Raw genomic sequence first — 25040 nt, forward strand, 5'->3', positions numbered from 1 at the left:
ACTGAACGCAAACACCCCAAAACAAACAGGAACTGGAGGGAGCTGCAGTAAAAACCAAGCATCTCCAGTGAAGGAACGCACACCAGTCCAAACTATTATTAACACAATCAGAGTCAAAATGGCGAAAGTGGCGTTATTGTTTCTGACCAAGTATTTCTTTATTATAATCCTTTATTTTGAACTGGCAGCGATAGTTATTTACTCTGAATCTATGCATAAAACACAACGTGGCGTCTAAATGTCGGAAGTTGTATTAACACTCAATTCCAGTTTTAACCGTTTCAGTTAAACACGTTTTATAACCCCCTGGAATTGGTTTCGTAGGGCGCACGTGGGCCGCCGAGTGTGCGCGCTCGAGCCCCTGTGCGGGAGTGCCAATTCCACCTTAAAAGCCCTCTCGAGTGAAACTTTTCGCCGCAACTCCCTCGCGCCACCTTAAGCGCACACGCAAACGCAGGAGGCGTTCGGCGAGGTTTCCGCTTCTCAGTTGGGCTCGGACCGCGGCTCGCGAAAAACACCGTGTGTAACGCAGAAGGTTGACGCACCAAGGTGGGTGAAAAGAAAAAAAAAACAAGCCGCGAAGCGACCGGGCGACAACATGTCTGAATCCAAGTACCGCGAGTGGATCTTGGACACTATCGACTCGCTGCGGTCGCGGAAAGCCCGGCCGGACTTGGAGAGGATTTGCCGGATGGTCCGGAGACGACACGGGTCCGAGCCCGACCGAACCTGCGCAGAACTGGAAAAACTGATTCAAGAGCAAACCGTGCTGAAAGTTAACTACAAGGGCTCGATTTCATACCGAAATGCCGCCAAGGTTCAGAGGAGAAGCAGAAAGAAGGACGATGTAACGTTAGCGATGGCTGCGCGAAGGAGCGCTGTGGAAGAAGCCAGTCATTCCGACTTGAGCAACGGGGACAGCGCGCTGGGTCCCGCTGACCAGGACGACGAGGATCTGGAGGTATGTTGAGCCTGATGCTAGGCGGCACGTTTCAGCGGCTCGCATCTCGTTGTCATGGGGTATTATAGGACATTAACAGGTGGGGAGCCGAGACGAGGCACGGACACGGGGTAGTTTGGGGAATTGAACGTGCTTTCGTGCGCGCGCGGGGAGTGGTGAGGTGAGGGGAGTGATTTGCAAGTGCACCCAAAACTGCCGCAGACGGGGAGCGGTGGTTGGACCTCGCGCGAGCGCCGCCGAGGTGGGGAGGGAAAAAAAAAAAAAAAAAAAACCGCACACAACAGAAGGTGCGCGTGTGGGCAGCGCGGCGCGTTCCACCCGGCCCCGGCGCGAACGCGTTCTAAACGCACGACGCGCGGCCCGGCAAACACAAGACGGCAAAAGTTGCACCGTCCGCAACAGCTCGACCGAGCCTCCATTATCAGCGGCAGAAAGCGCGTTTCAAGCCCAAACTCGGCGTTGAGCGAAAGGGAGGGGGGGCTGTGTGAAGCTAGCGAGAAACGGCGAAACCAGCAGCGGAAATTGAGCAAATGTCATTTAAAAAATAATGGCGTCGTTGCACGCGCCCGACGGTTATACTTTTACTTTGAAAGCGTCAGGTGGAACTGCCGGCTTGATTTCTCAGTGACTTGTCAATGTGGGAGTGGGTGAAGGAAAAAAGTCCAACACCGCGGATGTAGGGGCTTGATGGGGGGACGTTGGGACATTGTTGGGTTGTTCATTTTAATTTATTTGTTTGTGTGTTGTTGTAGAACAGCCGAGGGCGACCGTGCGAGGCTAAACGCCTAATGTCACCAGAGTCATGTGCAGACACGTTCTGTCTCCACGACGGGATTTTACCCCTCCCGTCTCCACTTTAAAATAAGCACATCACTAGGTTTTGTCCCGTAAACACACGTGAAATCCGCGGTTCTCGACGCAAAAGTACTTCCAATAGACACGGAGCCGGGCCATTTGTGCAAAATGCGTCTGCTTTGCGAGCGATGGACGATTGCCAACGCAGTGCATAAAGTCGAACCTATGGATCCATTGTCGGACACGCAGCCAAGCCCGGTCACGTCTCACGCTCGGCGCTGGCTGTTGTTGTGGCCTCGACTGTCCCGTATCGCAGTTGCGCTTCCCCTCTTTGTGTGTCCGTGATCCTACGGGTGCATTTAAAACCGAGCCACGGCATTGCGCCGGGAAGAAAGCCCAGAAGCCAATGGCAACGTGAGACCTGAACTAACGTAAAGCCACCGCAAACTGTTCGTCCGGCGCTAGATGGCGGATGCGCCTGTCCGATTTGGGTTAAGCTGCGATCAAATTGACTTTGCTCTCTGAACGGCGTATTTGTCGCCGTAAAAGCGAAAGCTCCAGTACTTTGAAGGCGCCGATTGTCGGTGCATGTTATCCAGGTGTTACTAGAACGCCTGGGTCAAATGTCTACAGTGACGTGTCCGATAACGGATTCATGTGCGTTACTCCTTTCGGTTCCGTCGCTTTTTCTTTTTTTTTTTTTTTTTTGCTGTAAATCGTCGGCCCCGTGTAAAGTGAGAGCGGACAGTAACCGAGGCGGCCGGTGATCGCCGGGATCCCGGCGCTGCGTTGATCAGCTCGTCGAGTTAAAGCTCCGGGTTATCTCCGCTCCGCGCTGCCGCGGCTCGGCCCGGGGAGCGCTCCTTTAAAGACCGACGGACACAATGGCGAGGTCGCCGCCGCGGCTCTCCAACTCCATGCGCACTTTGGGGAATATTTGTGTGGAAAAAACCACAAAACGCCTCCCATCGGCCCTTTCCGTACTCCAGTGTGTTAAAAATGATTAAACGGGCCTCGGGAGAAGCGGACGCGCCGTGCATTTCGCCGTGCTCACGAGCCGGAATGAAAATCACGCTGTATTGAGACCCACGGGGCATCGTGTTTTTGTGACGGCGTCTGGGTGAAAGTTATGTGAAATGCAGTAGGTGGGTGAATGCCATAAGCGGCTCTTCGCACAGGAGCGGGGCGGGCTCAGTGCGCGCTTGTGCCTGACTGCTCGGTCTTGGACACGCAGTCGCACACAAGGTAATTTTTCACTCGGGGCGCCGTCGACACAACCCCCCTCCCTAGCCAAAGAACGAGTGCGTACGTGAAAACTACTTGTAAGCAGCCGGATAGCATTAGCATATCCACTAATGCCTATTTGCGCGGAAACAGTTCTGGCGGCGGGGCTTCGATTGTCTGCGGAGCGAAGCACTGCAGCGCCGAGAGGCACCGTTGCGTTCAAAGACAACAATTTAGCACCACAGCGGTCACATTACGACATCTGGATGCGCGCGTTCGCATGTGACACCTCCAGCCTGCAATTAGCAGTCCATCATGAACACAGTCCTAGTTGCTGTCAGATGACGCGCCTGGATGTTTATGGCAGCTTGTCACCCACTGAACGGACGCTTTTTCTCGCCCACTCCACATTGTGCCTTAAAAAAATAATAGCCCACACTTGGTGTAAGCCATGTTTCTTTAAATGTGCACGCATCTAATTAAACGTGATACATCATTTGAGAAATGAGTCCGATTATAACATAGGACGGTGGAAATGACATGTTATGGGTGTGCTTGTGTTTTGCAGGCTGACAACTCCGTGACTATGGACACAGATAGCAATGCAGACGAGGACGGGACTGACGAGAGCAGGGACAGGCAGGACGCACCCTCGGCCGACCGCACAAACGAAGATGCGGGTGTGCTCTGTGCTCCTGTGCGAGCCGCCTCTGCCCCCTGCTCCCCCTCCGGTACCCGACCTGGGTCAGGCCCCAGCTCGGGGCTGGACTGTGTCCCTTTCCAGAAGACTGGTGGTGAGAGGCCCAGCTCCTTGCCCCCGTCCAGCCCCAGGGCCCTCCCACACAATGACTGGGCTTATGAATCGGCTGTCTGCCCAGCAGAGTGCCAGCTCCCAGGAATGCAGCGAGACAAAGGTATTCCCACTGATACATGCCGTCCGTTATGCACCGACACAGTTTAATATTGTTTTAGTTCCAGTTTAGGTTGTGAATTATTTAGTACTTTTTTAACTACTGTCACCGTTAACTATTGTGAGACCGTAGTTGGTAGTAGAGATGCACCTGAAGATGTAGTAATGTTGACGGGCTGTTCTGTGTCAGCAGCAGCCGTGAAGCCAGCCATCAACTCTTCAACCGCCAGCCCTGATGTTTTAAACAATAATGTGAAGAAAGAAGAAGGAGACAAGATGGAAGACATGGGCCTTTCATCTGACCAGCTGGTACCGGACTATGCCTCACGCCTGGTAATTGGCCCGTTTCTTTGGTGACTGTGTATCTCCTGCTTCGTAGATCTCTCCCCACCTGACGCTTCCATGTTTCTGCTTTGCTTCGTTTCCAGGATGAGACAAAAACTGTATCCGATGGACCCCCACAGGCGCTGTCTTTGACGCTCGACAACTGTGAGTTTACATAGACTTCCATTTAAACCTACTACTCTTGCAACAGCTGATCACTACTTGCTCGCTCAAATTGACCAATGAGAGCTTCAAAATCATATGTTGTTATGTGGCTTTTCCCACTTGTGGTTTCCTCAGTGTTCTGAAAGCCTCACACGCTTGTCGATCTACCTTCCATTTAGGCTGTTTTCACTTTGACTGTAAAAGTCAGCACTGTACTGCTATTGCACAACACTGCACGATAAACCACAGCGGGCTGTCACGGTGCAAAACAATATGACTGAAACAGATGAAGTGATTCCCGTTCAGCACATCGATGTTTAATAAAGTGACCATGTAAAGCTTAGACATAGTTTAGATGCCTGAATTCAGAAAATGTAATATGTGATAGTTTATGCACCATTTTAGGTTTAGTTATGTCTTATTGAATTTGGAGAAACCATGTAAAGCCTTAGTTGTGTTGAGATTCTATTAAGTTTTTGTTGCTCTGTTTATTTGTCATGTGTTTTGCAGCATGTCAAGAAAGTAGATGTGTTAAAATATGAATACATTGTATAAATACATTGTTTTAATTTTTTTGTATTATTGCCCACAGGCACATTTAAGAAGAAGATGGACGTATTGCCCTTTACAGCATCTGAAGACAGCATCCTGAATGGTGGTAAAGGTGATGAAGTGTGAGTGTCCTGCTATTACGTTCCCTTATAGTGATGCACTCTAGCAAATTTCTCAATTCATATCCTGTTCCTCCACCCACGGTAGTTGAGTAGACTTTTAGGAACCTTTACCTTTCAGTTCTAGTCCAGACTAAGAAATTCACATCATTCTGCTTAAAATAATTACAGTTAACACAAGGTCATTTCAAGTAGGACAGATAATAATAGAGAGAAATCACCCACTGATGAAAAGTCACACTGTGGCGACTGTGTCTGATTCTTTCTCATCTGAATTTCCTTCAGCTCTGTGACAAAGGAGAACATGAGCCAGAACCTGCTGCAGTGGACGGTGGCAGACGTGGCCAGTTACTTCTCAGCTGCAGGTTTTCCGGAGCAGGCCGTGGCTTTCCGAGCACAGGTGAGCGCGCACGGACTCGCCATAGGGGGCGCTGTGAGCCCCAAAGCCAGCCTGCGTTCCAGAGACAGTTAACATGTGCTGTGTTGCATGTCCAAATGTTGTGAATGCAACCAGGGTTTATGTAAAATATTTGTTTTCTATTCAATACAGGAAATTGATGGGAAGTCCCTTCTCTTAATGCAACGCAGCGATGTGTTGACAGGTTTGTCCATCCGACTCGGTCCAGCCCTCAAAATCTACGAGCGCCATGTCAAGGTGCTGCAGAGGACCCACTTCTTGGAATGTGAAGACATCTGAGGGGTCCGGTTCATATGACAGACAATGCTGCATTGACCCAAACATGCATGCAGTACCCCCTCCCATCTGGATCCCGCCGCCCACCTTCATATACAGACTATATCGAGGGTGAGTGGAGGGTGAAAGGCTGCGGTGGAATTAACTTTCACTGTGAGAACGACCAGAAACTGACAGAAAGTCATCCTACCTCTCATTATGGTCTTTGGTTTTTTGTTTCACCCGTGTGACCACGCCGTCAAGGAGGTCTACTGCTTTGTTCCGAGTTTCTTAAAACAGCGGAGCAGCCGGTGATGCAGCCGGTGAGGCGGACTCAGCCTTGGACCAAGTGGACCGCTTTATGAGTTAATGCACCCAATGTCACCATTTTGTTTGTTGTGGTTCTGAAATTTGTGTCCTCCCTGTATCTATTACAGTACCTTCTGTTAATCAATTTAATTGATACAAAGCTCATCTGTTAATGTCCCAGTTCGTTTAAATGTCATCAAATTGCTGAGGAAGTCAGCCCAACGATGTATCTAGATCAAAAGTCAGCAGAGCCTCATTTTTGACCCTTCATGCCACCAGTAGCTGCTGATCTTGGGTCGTGTTTTCCATGTCTCTGTATCACTGAGAAATAACCAGTATAATATTCTACAAATTGCTGAAAAGGCATTGGATGTTCTACGTCTGATTTATAAATGACTGTGGTCCGACTTAAGTCAATACATTTGTGGGAGCAAATGCAGAAAGACGAGGTGAGAGAATATGCGTTTCTTTTATATATATAAACAAAAATAGTAAAAAATCGTGAGAATTGTAATTGTAAAACTGTGTGTATTGTTTTAAATTCAATACAGCTGCTTCATGCCTGTTTACAGAGCAAATACTTGGATCAAATGCAATATTTTATGTTACCATTCCCATACGTGTCCAGTGTCACTTTGTGTTTTGCTCTAAACCAGCCACTTGAATTGTAACATTCCATTGCGATGTAGTCTACATCTCCAGTGTATCTCCCTTCTCATCTGTAACACTGTCTTCTTCCAGGGCCACAAATAAAGCTCGTGTCTCTCCCTGCAGTTGTTGTTTGTGATGCACACTGCAGTGACGACGGTTGACGGTGCACAGGATGTTAATGGTTCGGTGATTCACGCTTGGTCTTTTTCAGCTGAATACCTTAAGTGTTCACACTGTGACCTTTTTTTATTTCAAATCAGAGAGAGACACAGGATGTACAGATGAAAAAGTGGATGGCTCACGACACGTGCATACGAGTTGCAAAGCAGATCTAGTGGCTAGCCAGGTTTGAGGTCACCGGGATCAGAGACGCGTGAGGCCGCACAGCTCCAGGCTGAGGTTTGATGATGAGGATCAGCTTCTCTGTTTCTCATCTCTCACTGATTGAGCTGCTAAAAGCTATGGAGATAATGTAACTAAACATTTTAACAACAAATAGCAAAATAACACGTTTTAATTTTTTCCTCATACAACATTAAATTAAGACTTTACTGTAATCACGAAGGTCTCTTTTCTGTAACAGTCCAACACTGAGAGTGACTGTAACTGCCCCCCTCACATATCTAGTGACGTGTAAGATGTTACATAAAGTCTGCATGACCAAAATGAATCTGCACACACGGCCTGATGTCTGGATTGGGGGGGGGGGGGCTGAAATAAGACCCAGTCAGAGATGAGTTAGGTGCATCTTGTTGTCTCTGCCACTTCCTACAGGATGAAGGGGAGTATGGAGGAGCGCAGGGTCGGGTAATCTCTGAACTCCTTTAAGTAGCTGCGGTGTTTGCCTTTGGCCCACACAGTCATCTGGACGAAGGCCACGAGAGTAAAGAAAGCCACCGGCACACACTGGGTCATCACTGTGAAGCCGATCCAGGAGCCCAGCTGTGAGCAAGAGGTTCACACACACACACACACACACACACACACACACACACACACACACACACACACACACACACACACACACACAGTATCATGAGATGAGTCAAGCGTTGGTTCTCACCAGTAGGTGGCAGCACAGGTGTGTCATAACCGCGTCACAAAGCAGTAGTAGGTATCACATAGTGATGCTTAATGAACAGATGTTCTAGTGCAGTTTGCGTTGAACTGATCCATTACCTCATATGTGTAATTTGGACAAGACACCAGCCAGAAAATCCACGTGAAGGGGTTTTTCGTGGGGTAAGGAATCTTCTTGGCTTTTGCCCCTGAGGTGACGCCAAACACAATAACATATGGCTTAGTGGTGGAAAAGTAAAACACATGACCCAGTTAAAGTAATTCGCCACAGTACAGGATTCGTTACCTGTAGTTTTGAGGTTCCGGAGTGCAATGTGAATCGAAAAGTTCCCCACTTGACAGACCTGAGGGAATATTAAGGTATAGATTACATACTTGGAACATTTCTATACTGATGTATAGAAAAGAGCTTCAAACTTACCAGAAAAACGTAAAGGCCTATATTCACCTGCTGCTGCCCATAAGCTGCCAGTGTGTTACAGAGAGAGAAATGGACACAGGTTAGATACAAGTCGGCTGTGAAGGAGGCTCTGGGTGCTGAGTACTCACAGGGTGTCGTGTAGAGAGGGTGGTTGATGTAATACGCCATCCAGGCCGCCGAGCACCAGTAGAAGCCACAGTTCTGGAGTAGAAAGTGGTTTTAGTCACGCCGTCAGGACGAGCTTTCGCCTCGGAGCATCACGAGTGCACATCGCGTCCGAAAGGTCGCTCACCTTAAATATGTTTCGGAGCGGCATGGTCCCGTGGGAGATGCGGTGCACGAAGAGCGTCTCCAGAATCCTCTTGATGTAGTGGAAGGAGTGACACATGCAGGCCAAGCTGCAAGGGGACAACGCGCACAGTCAAACCCGGGTTGGGACGCTGCTGCGGGGGCAAACACAGGCGGCCGACACTCACTGTACCACCCAGTGCTTGCTGCTGGTGAAGTCGTATTTGGGGGCGTAGATGAAGGGCAGGCGGAAGTAGAACATCAGGTAGATGATGAGGGGCCCGACGCACTCTGTGAGGAAGACCTGAAGGGGGGCAGAGACCGGGTTGTATTTTGTATTTACCTTGATGCTCAACCGCGACCTCATTCAAGGTGAGGCCACGGAGCGAATGGGTCACGCGGGGACGCACTCATTGATCTGAAGCCCGGTGGGCACAGGCAAGCGCGTGTTAGTCCAGGGATAAACGCCTCGGAGAGAAATGGGGCCATGAGATTAGATGTCCCGGGACAGAGGGCAAGTGGAGCAGGAGGCGAGAGAACGAACGATTCACCTTCTGGATTTGTTTCAGCAAATCAAGCGGGCAAAAGTCTTGAAAAGAGCGAGCAGACTGCAAAATCAGTCATCAGAGTCTAAACTCAGCAAGCGTTTATTGACTCGTTCGCGACCGGATGGTTCTAGGTGGACTCACGGTTCCCCATGTGAGCTGAGGACCCAGGTCACTGAAGTAAAAGCTGGCCGTGGTTCCCACAGGAAGCGTCTGCAGCACGTCCTCGTCCCTGAGACTCTTGGCCTCTGAGGAACAGAAGACGCCAATGAATTCCTACAGCATTCAGAGTCTGACATATGCAGAGCGTATGGGAACAGGGCACGTACTCGAGTCCAAACGCAGGGACTGTCTCGCTGGATACCATTTTGGATCTGCCAAAACAGATTTGGGTTCGTCACGTGCACCCGAGCAAATAGAAATGGAAAACAATGTGCTTGCATTCACTTACACGATTTGTGAAACAATGACTTGATGTCCAGAATAGTTGCAGTTGGCTCCACCTGAAATCAACAGTTAAAAATAAACTACAGAAGATCATTATTGGCAACTTAAATTTACAAAGTTAATATTATTGCCAATAAAAACATGATCAACAGAATTTCTTTAGTCAGATGAGGAGAAGGTTCTCCTGCAATTGATAATATCTGGACTGTACAGCAGCTCATCCGCTTTAGAATGGGCCCAGTCCTTAGTTCTTGAGCTCAAACAGAGATGACTTCGTTGCAAAGTAAGTGCAGCGTGTGCTCACGCTACTTTTAGCACCGACGCAAGATGCTGGAATCATGAAACATTAAACGGAAATCCCTGGGAGGTGATAAACTGCAGTAATTGATCTGAAAATCTAAGCCACGCGAAGCATTTAAAGCAGATCTCGCCTGTGAACAAAATGTGGGCACTAACTAATCAAAGTGTTATCCGCCTTTCAAATTCACTTTAGTCAGGGTGAAATGGGAGCGTAATCAGAACCTTTGTGCAATCACTGACCTTATCCAGCAGCAAAAGCTTCTCCTTGGTCTTTAAGTCCACGATCTCCACTTCAAAATACACAATCCTTTTGGCCTTTTTAGGGGCTTTTGGTTTTGGCCTCGGTGCAGATTTCTTCTCAGGCTCTGCTCCGTTCACGTTCTTCGCCTCTAATGCGAGTATATCCATGGCAATGTTTGATCCCAAACCTCAATAGCCCAAAAACACAATCTGCGATATGTCTCTCTCAGATATGTGTAGTAACTTCCAGCTGAAGTGTCTGTCAAGCTCGAGTGGGTCTTCTTGGGTGTCTTTCTGACTCTCAGAATAGCCCTCCACCTCCACAAGAAGACTATATGGAAATGTGTGATTGGCTTTCAGCCCCAGACGCACTGTGAGCATGAACAACGGTGCATGCGAGTGAGTGTGAAACAAAGTCACGATGGGGACCAGATGAAGCGCTGGCGTGAAAACGGGAAGAAAATGGGCCTCTCACCTGAACGGCAGCCTCATCGAGATCCACGGCCCCCCCTTCGTGCTGCGAAACGCACTGAAGACGAAACCGGAGCCCCCGAAGACATAATCCACAGCTCACCATTTGCAAGGCTAAATATAAGTTGCCTGATTTGCTCTGCCCCCCACTTGCTAACCTTGGGACGCCGCATGCAGCCCGGCCCAGTGTCAGATGCCAGTGTGCTCACATTAGACCTGTAAGACACATCTCTGCTCGGCTGCACAGGTCGCCATAAACACCTGGTGCTTCTTCTCTGCCGGACCACAGCGAGCGCGGTAATATTTGAGTGTGGTGCTCGGCGTCGTACAAAAATTGCTTCAAGGGGGGGCTGTGGGGAGAGCAGAGTGTAGAGAATGATGTTTGGGAGAAAATCAGAGATGGGTTTGTGGCGCTTTGCCCAACTGGCTCTGCGCTCTGTGGTCTATTTATAACTAGTCCCAAACAGCAGCAGGCCGAGGTGGGACTGTTTACATCCCAGCATCATTTTGGGTTTGTATTAGGACAAATCTGCTAATGACTAAAATTATTTCCAGAAATCCACAGAAAATGTCTGAAAACCTGCTGACAGATACCTTTTTTTAAAGGAACATTACAACACACTTGGAAGTGTGGGCACCCTATAATATTAACACTTGCTGCATGCTGACCCCCACACACCTTTGTTGCCTAAGCCTGAATCCCATTCCGAGGATTCATATTAGTGGTTTCCCTCACTATCTCTTCCTCCTTCTTGTACTCCAGCACCATTTGATCTAGGGCGGATAAAAACGAACCAACAATGCAGTAATTCAAAACAGCTATCTTAAATAGTTCTGTGTTTGTTGACATAGAAATATCGTATATACCATAAATACAACAACAGAAAAAAGGAACATAAGATCAAACGTTTTAATGTATTTCTGGTAAAGAAAAAAAAAATAAAGCAACGAAAACGTTTGCTGTAACATCGTAAACATTGGAGCCAGTCGATCTGATTAAAAATACGTGATGTCACGTCAACTGACGTCATCTGTGGCGCCAAACAACACGTGTAACTTTCTAGAGTAAGGAAACGGCCAATTTCTGCATTTTGAACGTCATTTGGTTTATGCCCCCTCTAGGGGGCGCTAAAACAGCGACCAAAACATCCAGCACAGTTTACAAAACAAAACGAATATCGTTTGATTTTCTTTAAAGCCATTCAGAGATGTTTGCGTTACGTAAGAATTTTACGTATGCTAACATACGTAAAAGCGTTTTGTGGTTTTAACCTAAAAGTAGATCTGGCCACTGTTTGGATGCGCGTCCCAGTTGAAGCGAAGCCGGAAGTCGTCGGGGGTGAACGCTCTCGCGGCGGTAAAGACAGTAATCAGCTGCACCAGCCTCTTCCAGAAGTTTCCTCCAGCTTGGCGGTAATACGCGAACGGTCGTGCGGAAAACTAGTTTTATTTCTTGTGATTTGGCTTGAACGACATTTTCTTCTCGTCGTTTTGTAGAGTGAGAGCTGCCTCCCGGTTGTGACACGTGAAGGAAACTAGTTAGCCTTTAAGTTAGACGGAGTTAGCTAACTAGGCAGCTAGTTTGTCCACAGCGGTGACAGCTGACCGCACGCAGGTCGAGCGGTGAGTGTGTGTTTGTGAGTGAGTGAGTGAGTGAGTGAGTGAGTGGGTGATTCTGACACTGACACTGACACTCAAGCATCTGGTGCGATGCTCTTGTGACGCGGACGAGGAACTGACCGGTCACTGTGATGGGTAAAGATTACTACAAAGTGCTGGGAATAGGCAGAGGCGCGTCCGAAGATGCGATAAAGAAGGCGTACAGAAAACAGGCCCTGCGCTTTCACCCCGACAAGAACAAGTCTCCAGGTGCAGAAGATAAATTCAAGGAGATCGCTGAAGCCTATGACGTCCTCAGTGACGCCAAGAAGAAGGACATTTATGATCGCTTTGGGGAAGAAGGTAGGTGGAGCGTGTCTCTGCTATTCAGATTGACGTTATGATTAGTGGCTCCGGTCATGTTGTTTTTCCATAGAGAGAGCTGATGAATGCATGCGTCCTGTTAATGCGGCAGGGCTTGATTTTATTCACTGGTGTGAGCACAATAGGTGCAGCAGCAGAACTTCCTGGAAAGAACATGAGAAAATCACCTCCTGGTGTTTGTTAAGGTCCTGCTCTGAATCAGCTTGACCAACACACAAACTCGAGTTTGCAGGGATAAAATACTATGTAGAAAAGGCAGAAAGTAGATGCTGCCACTTGGTTCCTTGAATGGATGGAGTTGAAGTTGTGATGTTTTTCAATGTCTTTTTCTTTTTTTAGGATTAAAAGGGTCAGCAGGTCCTGGAGATGAAGGACCTAGTGGTCCAAACTACAACTATACCTTCCATGGAGACCCCCATGCAATGTTTGCCGAGTTCTTCGGCGGCCGAAGCCCATTCGATCATTTCTTCTCTCAGAACGGGGCCGATGACATGGACATCAATGACCCGTTTGCACCCTTTGGCATGGGTGGAATGGGAGGCTTTGGCGGCTTCCACAGGTCCTTTAAATCCCACCCCGGGGGGCCGCATAGACCTCACGAGAAGAAGAAAGACCCGTGTGTGGTGCACGAGCTGAAGGTGAGTCTCGAGGAAGTTTTCTCGGGCTGCACCAAAAAGATGAAGATTTCCCGCAAGAGACTGAACCCGGACGGCTGCACCATGCGAAGCGAGGACAAGATTTTAACAGTGGACATCAAACGCGGCTGGAAAGAGGGGACAAAGATCACGTTTCCCAAAGAGGGAGACGAAACTCCCACCAACATTCCAGCAGACGTGGTGTTTGTGGTTAAAGACAAGCCTCACCCCGTGTTCAAAAGAGAGGGATCAGATATAGTTTATCCTACAAAAATATCACTCAGAGAAGTAAGTGAATGCTCATATCATTGCCCTTGCTCATATTATTGAATGTAAATCATTTACATTCTCTTCCTGTCTATCTTCAGGCTTTGTGTGGATGCACAGTCAGTGCCCCAACACTGGATGGCCGGACCATAACAGTAACCTCCAGAGACGTTGTCAAACCTGGCATGAAGAAACGTATCATTGGCGAAGGGCTGCCACTGTCCAAGTGGCCTGAGAAGAGAGGTGACATGATCTTAGACTTCACCATTAAGTTCCCAGAGAAGCTGGGCCAAAACACACGCGACGCACTGAAGGAGATTCTTCCGCCTTGACCTGGAGTCATTCATTTGCCCAAAATTCCAAGAAGTTCACATTTCCAGTACACACCGCCCTGTGTACACTCACATTTGGCCTGGATGAGTCAGGCCCTGGGGCAATTTGATTCCAAGAGGGTTCCACGACACACAAGACCTGAAAACCGACAGGACAGTGGACTGTCCTTCACCAGGAAAACACACGTGCATGCGTATGAACTAAGTATGTTAACCTGTCAGATACTTCAAAGTTAACTTTAGTAAGTGAGAGTTTGGTTTGAACAATAGCATTTTTTGGGACAGTGTCCAGGTAATGCACAGCCAGGTAATGGACTATATATTATATACCACTGGAGCAGAGATGGTGTACCGACATCATCTAGCTGGACATGGTACCTCAGTACAGTGTGGCTTCTAGACTCAAAATTAGTGGTATTAGCACTAACTCCCACCCTATTAAACAGATTCATGTTTGACGATGTGACAGATGAGCATTAAATATAGTTTCATTAGTCTGTGTCCTACTAAAGGTTGGGCTATTTTTCAGGGCTTAGTGTTTCAAACAGCAAAGTTTAAATACACACAAGCCTAAATGAATGGTGGCTGAACATGTCCAGTTATATCAAGTTAGTTATTTAACCGTACAATGGGCCCCAATGAGCACAAGGCAGACTTTAAACATCATCTTCTTACTCGCATTAGGACAATTGAATTGGCATTTACCTGCTTTGAAAAGCCAACTGTCTCATCTTTCTAATTTGTTTAAATTGTTAAGAATTTTCAAAGTCCACTTGCTTGAAATAAGATTCAACATGATACCCAGTCTCACAGTGTAGGTACTGGAAATAGCCTGACGTGTCTTCAAATAGCATTTTATACTGGAGTTGGCTTCTAAAACATTCATAATGGTTCACATACTGTTTGTTTTACCATGAAGGTAAAATAATTCCTTCTGGTGTCCAACTTGCACACAAACATCTGTCTGACTAGAAAATGGGAAGTTGAAATGGTAAAGAAGGAACAAAGAATAGAAAAAACTGGTCAGGTTGATGCACCATAAAGGCTTAATACCTTTAGCAATATACTACATTACTTTTATTGGACTGTGCTTATACTGAAGTGCACACTTTACCTTGTAAATTATTTTAGATTTTGGGCCAAATAATTATATTTGTATATATGCACGTATTTATACATACATATGTATGAATATGAGTGCTAGTGTGTAGACGCAGATATGGCTCCCTACATGTGGTGCCGACGAAAAACTTAAGAATCAAACTTGGTTTGATTATTGTTTATATGCCAAACAGTCTCTACCTGACCGTATCTGACCACGTTCAGTTCAGTGGAAATAAATGTGATTTCATAGTTTAGTAGTAGTCCGTCTGAGGTTGACTGCTTCACTCTGCTTTAATTTGAAGTTTTAACTGTGGTTTAAGATGAATGTAGAAATGTGTAAAATCTGTAATGTTTAAATTCAGTGTTCAGCAACGATTGTTTATGTTGTTGTCAAACACTTACAGATCAGATTCAAGAGGTTTTTAGTTTTAACAACTAAGCATTTAAACTGACACTATAGAAGTTTGTAATAAATATTTCCTATGCGGATGATTTATGTTACAACATTAAAGAAACTGGAAAAGAAAATTGGTACATGTGTTGTTAACTGAGGACAAATTATGAAAACCCTCTCTGTCCCCTTGGACAGAACCAGCAAAATACATTATAAAAATATGTCTTGTGTGCAAAAATTTTTTTTTTTTCTTATTTGTAGAGACCTCACGCTGTCTGGATGCAGAAATGCAGAATAAATTTGTATTTTAATGCCCTCTAGTGGTCACAGTTCATAGCCACAGCCGTTCGCTTTATTGTGAAAGTCTTATCCGGATGTACACAACCTTGCATAAGTATTTGACGAGAAGCGCTAAGAGAAACATCTGTAGTGTCTGTTTGGACAATTTCACCTTTTTGGCGCACTAACACTGCAGCCATTTATAGTTCACCAGTAAGTTAAAAAACCTGAGTTTGTTTTTGCCACTTTTGTAAAATCAGGGTAAGTTTATTAAACCAAAGTGCTAAAAGGTGCAGTTAGACCTGTGACCACCAGAAGGCAATATACAACTACGGCACTGACTCTGGTAACACTCGTGGGGAAAAGATTAAAAAAAACATTTAAAACTCACCATAAAGCAAGCCTATATTGATTAAAAACACAATAATCGATTATGCGTAGTTTATTTTGCGTCTTGCTGTAATGATTTTTCTCGCTGCCTTACAAGTCAACAAACAGACAAGTAAGTAACGGCAACGTCGTGACTCAAATCTTCCGCTTGTTGAAGTACAGATAACATCTAAACCATTAAAACAAGTTTATAGTTGTTTCCCTAAGTATTTGGCGTCACTGAACCACCTTATCACGGGGGGTGTGGGATTTACGAGGAAACCTGAAGGCGTCATGGTTCCACCCCTGCTGGACTGGCAGAGAGCTAAATCTCCAGCAGCATACCGACACACACATCCTGTACTTAGCTTCGGTCCGTCCAGCCCAAGTTCAGGCCTGATGCTCCTTGGAGCGAGTGACAAAAACCAAACGAACTGTTTTAAGTGTAGCATTACAGTTAGTTACAATAGTTTTCACCCCCCAGCACACCGTTGCCAGGTTTAGCTAACAGGAAGCGCTAACGACTGTTGGCTAAACTCCTTCTCCGGGTAAGAAAGGCTGCTCTGCCATGTTTACTCCCGTCTTATCACGTCCACCGATAATTAGCTAACTAACCCGTTACTCCAGTAGTAGTAATTGATGCTTACTGCTGAGAAAGATTAACAGTGACCAATTTAGCGTAAGTAGCTACATGCTAATTTAGCAGCTACACGAGAGTTGTCATTGAGAGTGTAGTGTGTGAAATTGTGCAGTGCTAACGTTAGCAACATGCTAACGTTAGCACTGCACAATTTTCAAGCTGCTTTTCACGGGTTGTTTTTGTTAAGAAACGCCAAATGAGCAAAGTTGTTTTACAACTTTGCAGCATTAATTACTTCTCTTAATGACTGTAATCGTATGAAGATGTTGAACCTGTTTGCATAATTTGAGTTCCCAGGGCTTTGGTTGATGTGTGAAGACTCCAGAGTTTCTTTTTGTGTTTTGCAGCTGAGGGGCCACAGACTAAATCCAGCTATGTGACTTTCTCTGATGTGTGGATTGGTAAATGTGCACAGTGTCTAGTTGGTCTGGAGGGACATCGCACTGACATACACATCCACCAGACCTTGAACTGATTTGGCTGAACAGGTGTATGTTGGCCTGGAGTGCAGCATAACTTTGCCCCTTCGCTCATCCTGCCGCCCGCTTGGACTACTATGCCTCTGGGTCTGGGAAGAAGGAAGAAGGCATCCCCGTTGGTTGAGAACGAGGAGGCCGAGCCCATCCGCGCAGGTCTCAATGTAGCAGGTGTGGATGGCCTGGATGGAGGTGTTGTTGGCATGGGAGAGGGTGCGACCTCTGAAGGTTTGCCGCCTCCACCCAGCAGCTTGCGGCCTCGCCTCATTTTCCACACCCAGCTCGCTCACGGCAGCCCCACCGGTCGCATCGAAGGCTTCAGCAACGTGCGGGAGCTCTATGCCAAGATTGGTGAGGCTTTTGGGATTCCCCCCTCTGAGGTGAGTCACTCTACTAATTGTGATGGGTGACTATACGTGCGTTTGCTTTGGTCTGTCAAGGGAAATGGTGGCATGATTAGTTTTCCTTTTTTCTCTGTTTCTTTACAGGTCATGTTCTGCACACTGAATACTCACAAGGTGGACATGGATAAGCTGCTGGGAGGGCAGATTGGGCTTGAAGACTTTATTTTTGCGCACATTAAAGGCCAGAAAAAGGAAATTGATGTTTTCAAAGGCGAAGATGCGCTTGGGTTGACAATCACTGATAATGGAGCTGGCTATGCTTTCATCAAGGTGAGGAACTTTAAAGTGGACCAGAAAATGTATTGCTGTTTACATTACAAAAAAAAGACAATGACAGTGGTCCAATAGCAACAAAATATGAATGAAGGTAAAAACTTTAAGAGAACATGGTAAGGTAGAGTGTACTGATTAACTGAAGGTGTGCTGCTTTCAGAGAATCCGAGAGGGGAGCATCATCCACAAGATTCAGGTCATCAATGTGGGAGATATGATCGAATCAATCAACGGCCATCGCTTGATTGGCTGCAGACACTACGAGGTGGCCAAGATGTTAAAGGAGTTGCCCAGAGGAAAGGATTTCACCATCAAGCTGATCGAGCCACTCAAGGCTTTTGGTGCGTGTCACAGGAAGAAATCTCAAATCAAATGAGGCGAATGTTTAATTTAGATAATACATGCAGCAGCCTAAAAACACAAAACAAAAATAGAATTAATTAGGTACTGTGCAAAGTTGTCATTAGGTGTTGTAAACCATTTGTGTAGATATGATCAGCCAACGATCTGGAGGCTCCAGGTCGGCGTCAGGGGTTCAGCTGGGGACCGGCAGAGGAACCCTTCGGCTGCGATCTAAAGGTCCTGCTACTGTAGAGGAACTGGTGAGTGTTGAGTAATAACAGGCCTGCGCTGTGTGATTATATGGGATCGCCTGAGTTTATGCTAAAATCTTTTTCACAGCCTTCTGCTTTTGAAGAAAAGGCAATTGAGAAGGTGGACGACCTGCTAGAGAGCTACATGGGCATCAGAGACAGTGAACTGGGTAAGTGTGTGTTGCCTCTGTGTAACCGCTCAGTCGTGTCATTTGCTCGTTTGCGGTCACTAACGGTCCTGTCTGTGTCTCCTCAGCCGCTACCATGGTGGAGCTGGGAAAAGACAAAAAGAACCCCGACGAGTTCGCAGAGGCTTTAGATGAAACCCTGGGAGACTTCGCGTTTCCAGATGAATTCGTCTTTGACGTCTGGGGCGCCATCGGCGATGCAAAAGTTGGGCGGGTGTAACCATAGTAATTAATGGATCAGAACAACCTGCGTGTGACGCCCACACCGTTCAGCACTACTAGGAAAACCAACACTACTGTTACGAGTTTTTATTTTTAATTTAGAGTGTATCATTTCCACAGACTCTGCCTAGCGGATGAATCCAGTAAATGGGAAAAGAACGAGCGCATTCATTTCCCAAGTGCTTTTATTTGTCTTCCGTCCTTTTCCTGAAGCTAGCGGCCCAACGATGAGCATCTCCATGAACCTGCATGTCACTGTTGTAGTTGCTGTCAGTGGAATACGTACAGCACAAGTGTCTGACATGGGAGCGTGAAAGACAACTGAATACAGAAGCAGATTTTTGATACTTAGTAAAAATGTGACACCCCCCCCCCCCATTGCACTGTGTTGCACTGCGCTGTAAACCAGCAACAGAAGTGAACAGGGACTGCACTGCACCTCACCGGTGTGTGGCACAGGTATTGCACAGTATGAAGCATCGGCCTCCCTGAACTCTACAGTATTTTCCTGCATCACTCGATGTTACTGTTACCAGTTTTATAAGCATGTGCTGTTATATTTTTGTCTCACAATGGATTTAGCTGGTTTCATGTTTTTGTTAAATATGTGCTTACAGAAGGATCGTCGTAAATTGTAGCTCCGGACTAAATGATCAGTGGTTTGTTCACGGTTAACACCTACCATGCTGTAATGACTTTAACAGCACATTCCTTTTTTTCATACATTTGACAGTGTTACACAAAATCAGTGTTAATGTACAATTTATTACGTCATTTTGTGGGAACAAAAGCAAGTTTGTGGATCTTGTTAACATGTTCTTTCTTTTTTAAATATGAAGTGATGTTTATTTTAGAACAAAGCTCATGAAGATATTAATACTGTCTTAGTTACTTTATTGTTTTGACACTACAGTGAGAGCTGAGATTCCAGTGTTTAAGATGATGCCTTCATTTGTCATTTCATGCAATTCACACATTTTGATGGAGGAATGGGTTCTGCTGCACAAAGCTGAAAAGTCAAGGATACTGTTGAAGCGAAACGAGACCAAACTACTTGTGTGTGTTTTGGAGAGAAATTGGGCAGCGTAGGTAAACTTGCGTCTTACAACACCGTTGGTGTTCACCTTTTCAAACCCTTTCAAATGGTTGAAGCTATTTTGTAGGGTTGTGTCATTCCTCAGAGTTGATGACTATCTTAAGTGGATTTATCTAAGAAAAACTGATGCTAGAACACTGTAACAGAGAAAAACACGTTATTTTGATGGCTTTGTATTACTCTGTTGTGAATGTCTAATTATAATGCAATAACAATGGAATGGGCGTCTTCCTTCCGTCTGTCCTTAAACACATCGCGCTGCTTTACTTAACTCAGCCGTGCCGTGAACTGCTGGGACGTTTCCCAGCATTCACAGCAGCGCTCCCCAGTTTGTGTGGTTCCTCCGGCTCCCGTGTCCTCGTGAAATATGTACGACGTTTAACTAGTCGAGCCAATTTGAGTGTCTGCAGGTAATGTGATGAGATACGCTCTCCTAAACCCGATAGCGCTGGTCCCGCTCACCTCCGGGTCACTGCAGGGACTAAATGACAGAAGACCGAGCTGAAGAGTGTTTACATTCTAAATATCACACTCTGATGCTTCATGCCGGTGTTTTGGTTCGCGTTAACCTTCTGTCCTCACTGGTGTTTTACCACAATACCTGCTACATTTGTTGTTTTCTCAGATTGAACTGATCCTTTTCACAAACATGTTTGCTTTAAATTTTGAAGTGGAAATCCGGCTTTATTGGATTCAGCTGGAGTTTGCCCCGTTTCATGGAAAAAGGCTGTAACGCTCACGTACTGCATGGGGGATGAACCTGTTCTTCGAGTCTGTAAATCTACAACCTGGGTTATTCATAAATAGTGTCCACCGTCGACCACAAGCTCTCATTTCTGCACCAAGCAGCTGCGGCTGAACGGAACTGCACAAAGCTGCCATGGCCTCGCGCCCACGAGCTTCGTCTCAGCCGGGGAAGCTTTCCTTCTTCAACACCTCCAAGGTCACCTCAGCCCCTCGACTGCGGGCCTCTTCCTCGTACACGGGCACCAACCTGGCGGAGGAGCTGACCTGCACCGTCTGCTATGAAATCTTCAAGAACCCGGTGGTTCTCAAGTGCAGCCACAGCTTCTGCCAGATGTGTCTGCAGCAGTTCTGGAACAAGAAGAAGTCCAAGCGCGAGTGTCCCATCTGCAGGAGGACGTGCTCGCTGACGGAGCCCACGGTGAGCCTGTCTCTGAAGAACGTGGCCGACGCCTTTGTGAGGGACCACGGGGCCCCAGCGGCTGGAGCGGCGGCGGCCGGCGGACCGGGCCAAGAGGTGAAGTGCGTTGCACATGGAGAAGTTCTCAAGCTCTTTTGTCTGGATGATTCCGAAGCATTGTGCTGCGTGTGTCACACGTCCAGGAAGCACCAGGGACACAGACTGTGTCCCTTGGAGGAAGGCGCTCAGGATCTCAAGGTACAGCGCTCCTACGTGTGGTTAATCATAACCCACTTGTTAACACTTCACACCGTCGCAGTGGAAGAAGCTTCCCAGTTTAGCACGGGCTAATTCTCGTACGTGGTTTCCACCCTCGCCCCTCAGGCGGCGCTTAAGACAGACCTGATGCCCCTGAAGAAGAATCTGCGTCTTCTGTACGAGGCCAAGCAGGAGTGTGATGACACAACTGTGCACATCAAGGTATCAATAAATACTGAGGTCCTTGAAACAGTAGAGAACCTGACGTAGCTGAGCCGCACTTAGCCAAGGTGTTAGAAGAGGCAGTTGATAGCTTATATATGTTTAAAAAGTCTGTTTGTAAGAATATTGGAAGGATGTGTGACTTAAACTGGGTATAATGGCTATAAGGGTTATACTGGTTTGGTATAAGGCCAGAAAATAGACTTCGTTTGATCAGGTGATAAACAGAAGCCCGCTTTCCTCCATGCTAGAACCAGACTCAGGCCACAGAGAAGCAGATTAAGGACGCCTTCGCGCAGCTCCGTGCGTTCCTGCAGGAGGAGGAGGCGGCGCGTCTCGCCGCCCTGCACCAGGAGTACGAGGAGAAGGCGGAGACGGTGAGGAGGACGGCCGACGGCATCACCAGAGACATCCTCGCCTCCTCCCAGGCGGTCATGGCCGTGGAGAACCAGCTGGCCTGCAGCGATGCCCTCTTCCTGCAGGTGAGGTTGACCTCCCGGACCTCACCTCTCTGCATAACGGCGCTTATAACGACCTCTGTCTCGCCTTCAGGAATACACCAACACCAAGAAAAGGTAAAGCTGCTTCTGCAGGACGGCGTGTGTGGGTTTTGACCTTGTTTAGCCTGACGGCTTCTCATCCCGTGTCCAGAGCACAGATCCCACACACAGAGCCTGGCAGGCTGAAACAAGGAGTTCTCATAAACGTGGCCCGTCATGTCAGTTCCCTCAAGTACCACGTGTGGGAGAAGCTGGTGGAGCTGGTCCATTACAGTAAGGCCTCACTATTTCCACCTTCATTGTCTGATAATAACCCTAATCATTTGTGTTGTGCTCCCTTTAGCCCCCATCACCCTGGACCCCAACACGGCCTACCCGTGCCTGTCCCTCTCCCCGGACCTGACCAGCGTCGCCAACGGCGGCTCGCTGCAGCAGCTGCCCGACAACCCCGAGCGCTTCAGCCACTTCGTGTTCGCGCTGGGCTCCGAGGGCTTCGCGTCGGGCCGCCACGCCTGGGAGGTGGAGGTGGGCCTCAAGCCCGACTGGATGCTGGGCGTGGTCAAGGGGTCCGTGGAGCGGAAGGGCCGCATCTCGGGGTGCCCCGACGGCGGGTTCTGGATGATCTCGCACTGCGAGGGCGAGTACGTGGCCATGACGAGGCCCAGCACGGCCCTGCACCCGCGGGGGCGGCTGACCCGGGTCCGGGTGCAGCTGGACTACGACGCCGGGGAGGTGGCCTTCTCCGACCCCGTCAGCATGACGCCCATCTACACCTTCTCTGACTCTTTCAGCGAGAGGATCTACCCGTTCTTCTGCCCCGGGGCCAACGTCAACAAAAACAACCCGGACCCGCTGAGGATCCGCCCGGCCAACGTGGCGGTGTGGAACAGCGTGGCGTGGTGACCGCGCAGGCGGCGGCCTCGGAACCACATTAAAAGCGTGAAATAAGTCATTTGAGATGTCAGTGCGTGTTTGTGTGGAGAATGAAGATCAAGCAGAGAGAATCATAGCGCCGGTTACAACTCCTTTATTTCTAGTTATGGTTATTTCACGCTTGATTGCAGTTAATGAACAACAAAGTCGCTGTTATACTGTTCAGTCTCTGAGGTCGATCAGCGCTTCAGTCCTGGATGTTGTGCTATTTTGTATGCGTCGTGACTAATCATTGTCCTTCAGCGCGGTTTCACCAGCCGATCACTTTGCCCTTATAATTCAGAAAGGTTCCGGTGTCCTTCTCGTTCAGGGAGAACACCACATCAAGCATCCCCTCCACGCTCTCCCGGGCATCGATGTCGGCCTGGTGGTCACAAACACAGAGGTCGCACAAACACACGGTGGCTTGAGTTAAAGTGGAGGCAGGTGACCGGATCTCTGCTGCAGCGATAACGCCCCTCACTGCTCCCTTTGGCTCCACCTAGTGCTGCCTGACGTGCACCACCGGCCCGAGGCTCATCATCTGCACCGCCGCATCGCCTCAAGCGGCATTATGGGAAATCGTAGCTTCTTTACGAGCTCACCTCCTGCGTGCCCATGTCCGTGCGGACCCAGCCAGGGTGCAGCGCGGCGACCAGGATGCCGTCTCGCTTGAGCTCCGTGGAGGCGCACAGCGTCAGCATGTTCAGCGCCGCCTGAGGGGGAGAGCGGAGAGAGGGCGGGTGAGGTCAGGTCAGGTGAGGTGAGGTGACGCCGCCGGGTCACGGGGCTGCACTACCTTGCTCATGCGGTAGGAGATGGCCGGCAGGAAGTCGTAGGTCTCCTCTATGGACGGGAATGAACCCAGGAAGGCGGAGATGTTGACGACGGCTGCTTGTCTGCAGGACATCCCCGCTCGTCCACCGGCCCTCACCGCGGCGCGAAGGAGAGGGAGGAACTCCTGTGATCGGAGAGAGAGAGAGAGAGAGAGAGAGAGAGGTTTCACAGCTCTAAGGGCCTTTAATCAGGCATCTTAGCTCACGCTGACCTACCTTGATGATGTTGGCGGGGCCCAGCACGTTGGTGTGGAGGGCGCTCTGCATGTCCTCGGGGCTGGTGGTCTGCAGGCCGCCTCTGGGCAGGACGGCCGCGTTGTTAATCAGCAGGTTGAGACCCCCCGGCGGCAGCGCGGCGCCCACGCGCTGCGTCGCCCGTCTGATGCTGCGAAGGTCAGAGGCGTCTGACGGAGACAAAAAGAGGAACACGGGGTGTGTCGGGTGAAGCGGGCGCTCGCACGCACGGACCGGAAAGCAACGTGTGAGGCGCGGCGGAACCGACGCGCGGACCTCGTACCCAGACGGACGATGGAGACGACGTCCGCGTGCTTTTTTGCCAGCGTCCGCAAAGCCTGCAAATAGACAACAGCTGTTGTGACTCAGATAGAGACTCCCACACACTTTGTACTTAAAATGATCAGTCCCGTCAATCACTGCCAGTTGCCGACAAACAAACTCGGGCAAAAATAGACAAGGTATTGAATGCAGACTTTCACCTCAGCCTGGGGTCCATCTGGGTCTCTGCAGCAGGCGAATAGCTGTTTCACTGGCTGGGAAGCCTGCAGTATTTGCTCAACCATCTCCAGGCCCAGGCCTCTGTTGGCTCCTGTGATTAGAATGCTGATTGGCTGAGACGCCATCGCCTTCGCTCTGCCTCAAAGTTCTCCTCTTCTCAGAATGAGCCCGCCGTGCGTCCAGGTCTCGTATTTATGTTTAAGGCTCGGCCACTCCTACCTTATCAGAGTCAATATGTGCATGTACAAGGCCGTTCAAAATTAAAGCCCAGTCATCATGACCCGCACGTTGCATTAGGGAGCGACACATGACGAACTCATGACGGCAAGTGAAAGGATTAGACGTGCTGATGATTATATTGATGTGATGAACTGAAGGAGGTTTCAAGGCTCAAACTAAAAGCGGAAACCGGACCCTTCTGTTTAATTTAAACAACCCTAAACACCAGTCACACTCCAGCTTCACTTACATAAGGCTCAGACTGACTTTATATAAGACTGGGCCGGGTGGTCTTTGATGAGCTGGGGGGACACTAATGTAGATGAATTAGAGCCACTTAGTGTGAGTCATGCTCCGTGTTGCAGTACCGAAGCAGAAAATAGCTCAGGGATGGGAGCTGGGTAAAAACACACAAGACTGTGTGTGTCAAAATAACGCCAACACTCATGATGTCGAGCTTATTTTACATGTGACAAATCAGGAG

General features: G+C 48.2%; 6 protein-coding genes across 11 annotated transcripts; 4 read left to right on the forward strand and 2 right to left on the reverse strand.

Moving 5' to 3' along the window:
* Positions 1 to 388: 388 nt before the first annotated feature.
* On the forward strand, positions 389 to 6805 carry samd1a (sterile alpha motif domain containing 1a). Of its 2 annotated transcripts, none has more exons than XM_029160099.3 (7): positions 389 to 961; positions 3549 to 3894; positions 4081 to 4223; positions 4319 to 4379; positions 4972 to 5053; positions 5336 to 5450; positions 5601 to 6805. In XM_029160099.3, the coding sequence occupies exons 1-7, from the start codon at positions 599 to 601 to the stop codon at positions 5745 to 5747; spliced, it is 1257 nt and encodes a 418-aa protein (XP_029015932.1). In that variant the 5' UTR covers positions 389 to 598; the 3' UTR covers positions 5748 to 6805. The 2 variants fall into 2 exon arrangements, with proteins under 2 accessions (XP_029015932.1, XP_029015933.1); XM_029160100.3 differs by having other exon boundaries at positions 394 to 961; positions 4084 to 4223.
* Positions 6806 to 6910: 105 nt separating this feature from the next.
* tecra (trans-2,3-enoyl-CoA reductase a) lies at positions 6911 to 11249 on the reverse strand. 3 transcript variants are annotated; one of them, XM_055510657.1, is made up of 12 exons: positions 10480 to 11249; positions 10005 to 10375; positions 9469 to 9520; positions 9347 to 9391; positions 9162 to 9265; positions 8661 to 8776; positions 8477 to 8582; positions 8313 to 8385; positions 8185 to 8228; positions 8050 to 8107; positions 7863 to 7951; positions 6911 to 7625 (listed from the first exon to the last, which is right to left on the reverse strand). In XM_055510657.1, exons 2-12 carry the CDS (start codon positions 10170 to 10172, stop codon positions 7452 to 7454), a joined length of 1029 nt encoding a protein of 342 aa, XP_055366632.1. In that variant the 5' UTR covers positions 10173 to 10375; positions 10480 to 11249; the 3' UTR covers positions 6911 to 7451. The 3 variants fall into 3 exon arrangements, with proteins under 3 accessions (XP_055366632.1, XP_029015941.1, XP_029015940.1); XM_029160108.3 differs by lacking the exon at positions 10005 to 10375; XM_029160107.3 differs by lacking the exon at positions 10480 to 11249 and having other exon boundaries at positions 10005 to 10473.
* A 613-nt stretch (positions 11250 to 11862) lies between these two features.
* dnajb1a (DnaJ heat shock protein family (Hsp40) member B1a) lies at positions 11863 to 15324 on the forward strand. Its single transcript, XM_029160123.3, has 3 exons — positions 11863 to 12437; positions 12798 to 13381; positions 13462 to 15324. The coding sequence occupies exons 1-3, from the start codon at positions 12227 to 12229 to the stop codon at positions 13690 to 13692; spliced, it is 1026 nt and encodes a 341-aa protein (XP_029015956.1). The 5' UTR covers positions 11863 to 12226; the 3' UTR covers positions 13693 to 15324.
* Positions 15325 to 16161: 837 nt separating this feature from the next.
* Positions 16162 to 19950, forward strand: gipc1 (GIPC PDZ domain containing family, member 1). 2 transcript variants are annotated; one of them, XM_029160110.3, is made up of 7 exons: positions 16162 to 16386; positions 16826 to 17334; positions 17443 to 17628; positions 17792 to 17972; positions 18121 to 18233; positions 18313 to 18394; positions 18481 to 19950. In XM_029160110.3, exons 2-7 carry the CDS (start codon positions 17035 to 17037, stop codon positions 18630 to 18632), a joined length of 1014 nt encoding a protein of 337 aa, XP_029015943.1. In that variant the 5' UTR covers positions 16162 to 16386; positions 16826 to 17034; the 3' UTR covers positions 18633 to 19950. The 2 variants fall into 2 exon arrangements, with proteins under 2 accessions (XP_029015943.1, XP_029015944.1); XM_029160111.3 differs by lacking the exon at positions 16162 to 16386 and adding an exon at positions 16400 to 16517.
* A 141-nt stretch (positions 19951 to 20091) lies between these two features.
* trim35-12 (tripartite motif containing 35-12) lies at positions 20092 to 22851 on the forward strand. Its single transcript, XM_029160097.3, has 6 exons — positions 20092 to 21132; positions 21259 to 21354; positions 21606 to 21836; positions 21907 to 21929; positions 22006 to 22127; positions 22198 to 22851. The coding sequence occupies exons 1-6, from the start codon at positions 20611 to 20613 to the stop codon at positions 22755 to 22757; spliced, it is 1554 nt and encodes a 517-aa protein (XP_029015930.1). The 5' UTR covers positions 20092 to 20610; the 3' UTR covers positions 22758 to 22851.
* A 14-nt stretch (positions 22852 to 22865) lies between these two features.
* LOC114861099 (C-factor-like) lies at positions 22866 to 24936 on the reverse strand. Of its 2 annotated transcripts, none has more exons than XM_029160115.2 (6): positions 24319 to 24936; positions 24120 to 24174; positions 23819 to 24006; positions 23566 to 23727; positions 23372 to 23482; positions 22866 to 23151 (listed from the first exon to the last, which is right to left on the reverse strand). In XM_029160115.2, the coding sequence occupies exons 1-6, from the start codon at positions 24460 to 24462 to the stop codon at positions 23038 to 23040; spliced, it is 774 nt and encodes a 257-aa protein (XP_029015948.1). In that variant the 5' UTR covers positions 24463 to 24936; the 3' UTR covers positions 22866 to 23037. The 2 variants fall into 2 exon arrangements, with proteins under 2 accessions (XP_029015948.1, XP_029015950.1); XM_029160117.2 differs by having other exon boundaries at positions 24113 to 24174.
* Between the last annotated feature and the right edge of the window lie 104 nt (positions 24937 to 25040).

This window comes from Betta splendens, chromosome 8 (genome assembly GCF_900634795.4).
Source record: "Betta splendens chromosome 8, fBetSpl5.4, whole genome shotgun sequence".
Lineage (NCBI taxonomy): Eukaryota > Metazoa > Chordata > Actinopteri > Anabantiformes > Osphronemidae > Betta > Betta splendens.

What these genes read in the sequence shown, in the direction of transcription:
- dnajb1a (XM_029160123.3), top strand. Translation starts at nt 12,227, where the DNA reads ATGGGTAAAGATTACTACAAAGTGCTGGGAATAGGCAGAGGCGCGTCC. An exon ending in TGATCGCTTTGGGGAAGAAG is followed by an intron (nt 12,438 to 12,797) that starts GTAGGTGGAGCG and finishes TTCTTTTTTTAG; the next exon opens with GATTAAAAGGGTCAGCAGGT. An exon ending in CAAAAATATCACTCAGAGAA is followed by an intron (nt 13,382 to 13,461) that starts GTAAGTGAATGC and finishes GTCTATCTTCAG; the next exon opens with GCTTTGTGTGGATGCACAGT.
- samd1a (XM_029160099.3), top strand. Translation starts at nt 599, where the DNA reads ATGTCTGAATCCAAGTACCGCGAGTGGATCTTGGACACTATCGACTCG. An exon ending in GTCTTTGACGCTCGACAACT is followed by an intron (nt 4,380 to 4,971) that starts GTGAGTTTACAT and finishes TATTGCCCACAG; the next exon opens with GCACATTTAAGAAGAAGATG. An exon ending in CCGTGGCTTTCCGAGCACAG is followed by an intron (nt 5,451 to 5,600) that starts GTGAGCGCGCAC and finishes TATTCAATACAG; the next exon opens with GAAATTGATGGGAAGTCCCT.
- tecra (XM_055510657.1), bottom strand. Translation starts at nt 10,172, where the DNA reads ATGGATATACTCGCATTAGAGGCGAAGAACGTGAACGGAGCAGAGCCT. An exon ending in GTCCCTGCGTTTGGACTCGA is followed by an intron (nt 9,266 to 9,346) that starts GTACGTGCCCTG and finishes TCTGTTCCTCAG; the next exon opens with AGGCCAAGAGTCTCAGGGAC. An exon ending in AGCAAGCACTGGGTGGTACA is followed by an intron (nt 8,583 to 8,660) that starts GTGAGTGTCGGC and finishes GTCCCCTTGCAG; the next exon opens with CTTGGCCTGCATGTGTCACT.
- LOC114861099 (XM_029160115.2), bottom strand. Translation starts at nt 24,462, where the DNA reads ATGGCGTCTCAGCCAATCAGCATTCTAATCACAGGAGCCAACAGAGGC. An exon ending in CAGATGGACCCCAGGCTGAG is followed by an intron (nt 24,175 to 24,318) that starts GTGAAAGTCTGC and finishes GTCTATTTGCAG; the next exon opens with GCTTTGCGGACGCTGGCAAA. An exon ending in CGGACATGGGCACGCAGGAG is followed by an intron (nt 23,152 to 23,371) that starts GTGAGCTCGTAA and finishes TGTGACCACCAG; the next exon opens with GCCGACATCGATGCCCGGGA.
- gipc1 (XM_029160110.3), top strand. Translation starts at nt 17,035, where the DNA reads ATGCCTCTGGGTCTGGGAAGAAGGAAGAAGGCATCCCCGTTGGTTGAG. An exon ending in CGAGCCACTCAAGGCTTTTG is followed by an intron (nt 17,973 to 18,120) that starts GTGCGTGTCACA and finishes CCATTTGTGTAG; the next exon opens with ATATGATCAGCCAACGATCT. An exon ending in CTGCTACTGTAGAGGAACTG is followed by an intron (nt 18,234 to 18,312) that starts GTGAGTGTTGAG and finishes TCTTTTTCACAG; the next exon opens with CCTTCTGCTTTTGAAGAAAA.
- trim35-12 (XM_029160097.3), top strand. Translation starts at nt 20,611, where the DNA reads ATGGCCTCGCGCCCACGAGCTTCGTCTCAGCCGGGGAAGCTTTCCTTC. An exon ending in AAGGCGCTCAGGATCTCAAG is followed by an intron (nt 21,133 to 21,258) that starts GTACAGCGCTCC and finishes CTCGCCCCTCAG; the next exon opens with GCGGCGCTTAAGACAGACCT. An exon ending in GGTGGAGCTGGTCCATTACA is followed by an intron (nt 22,128 to 22,197) that starts GTAAGGCCTCAC and finishes TGCTCCCTTTAG; the next exon opens with CCCCCATCACCCTGGACCCC.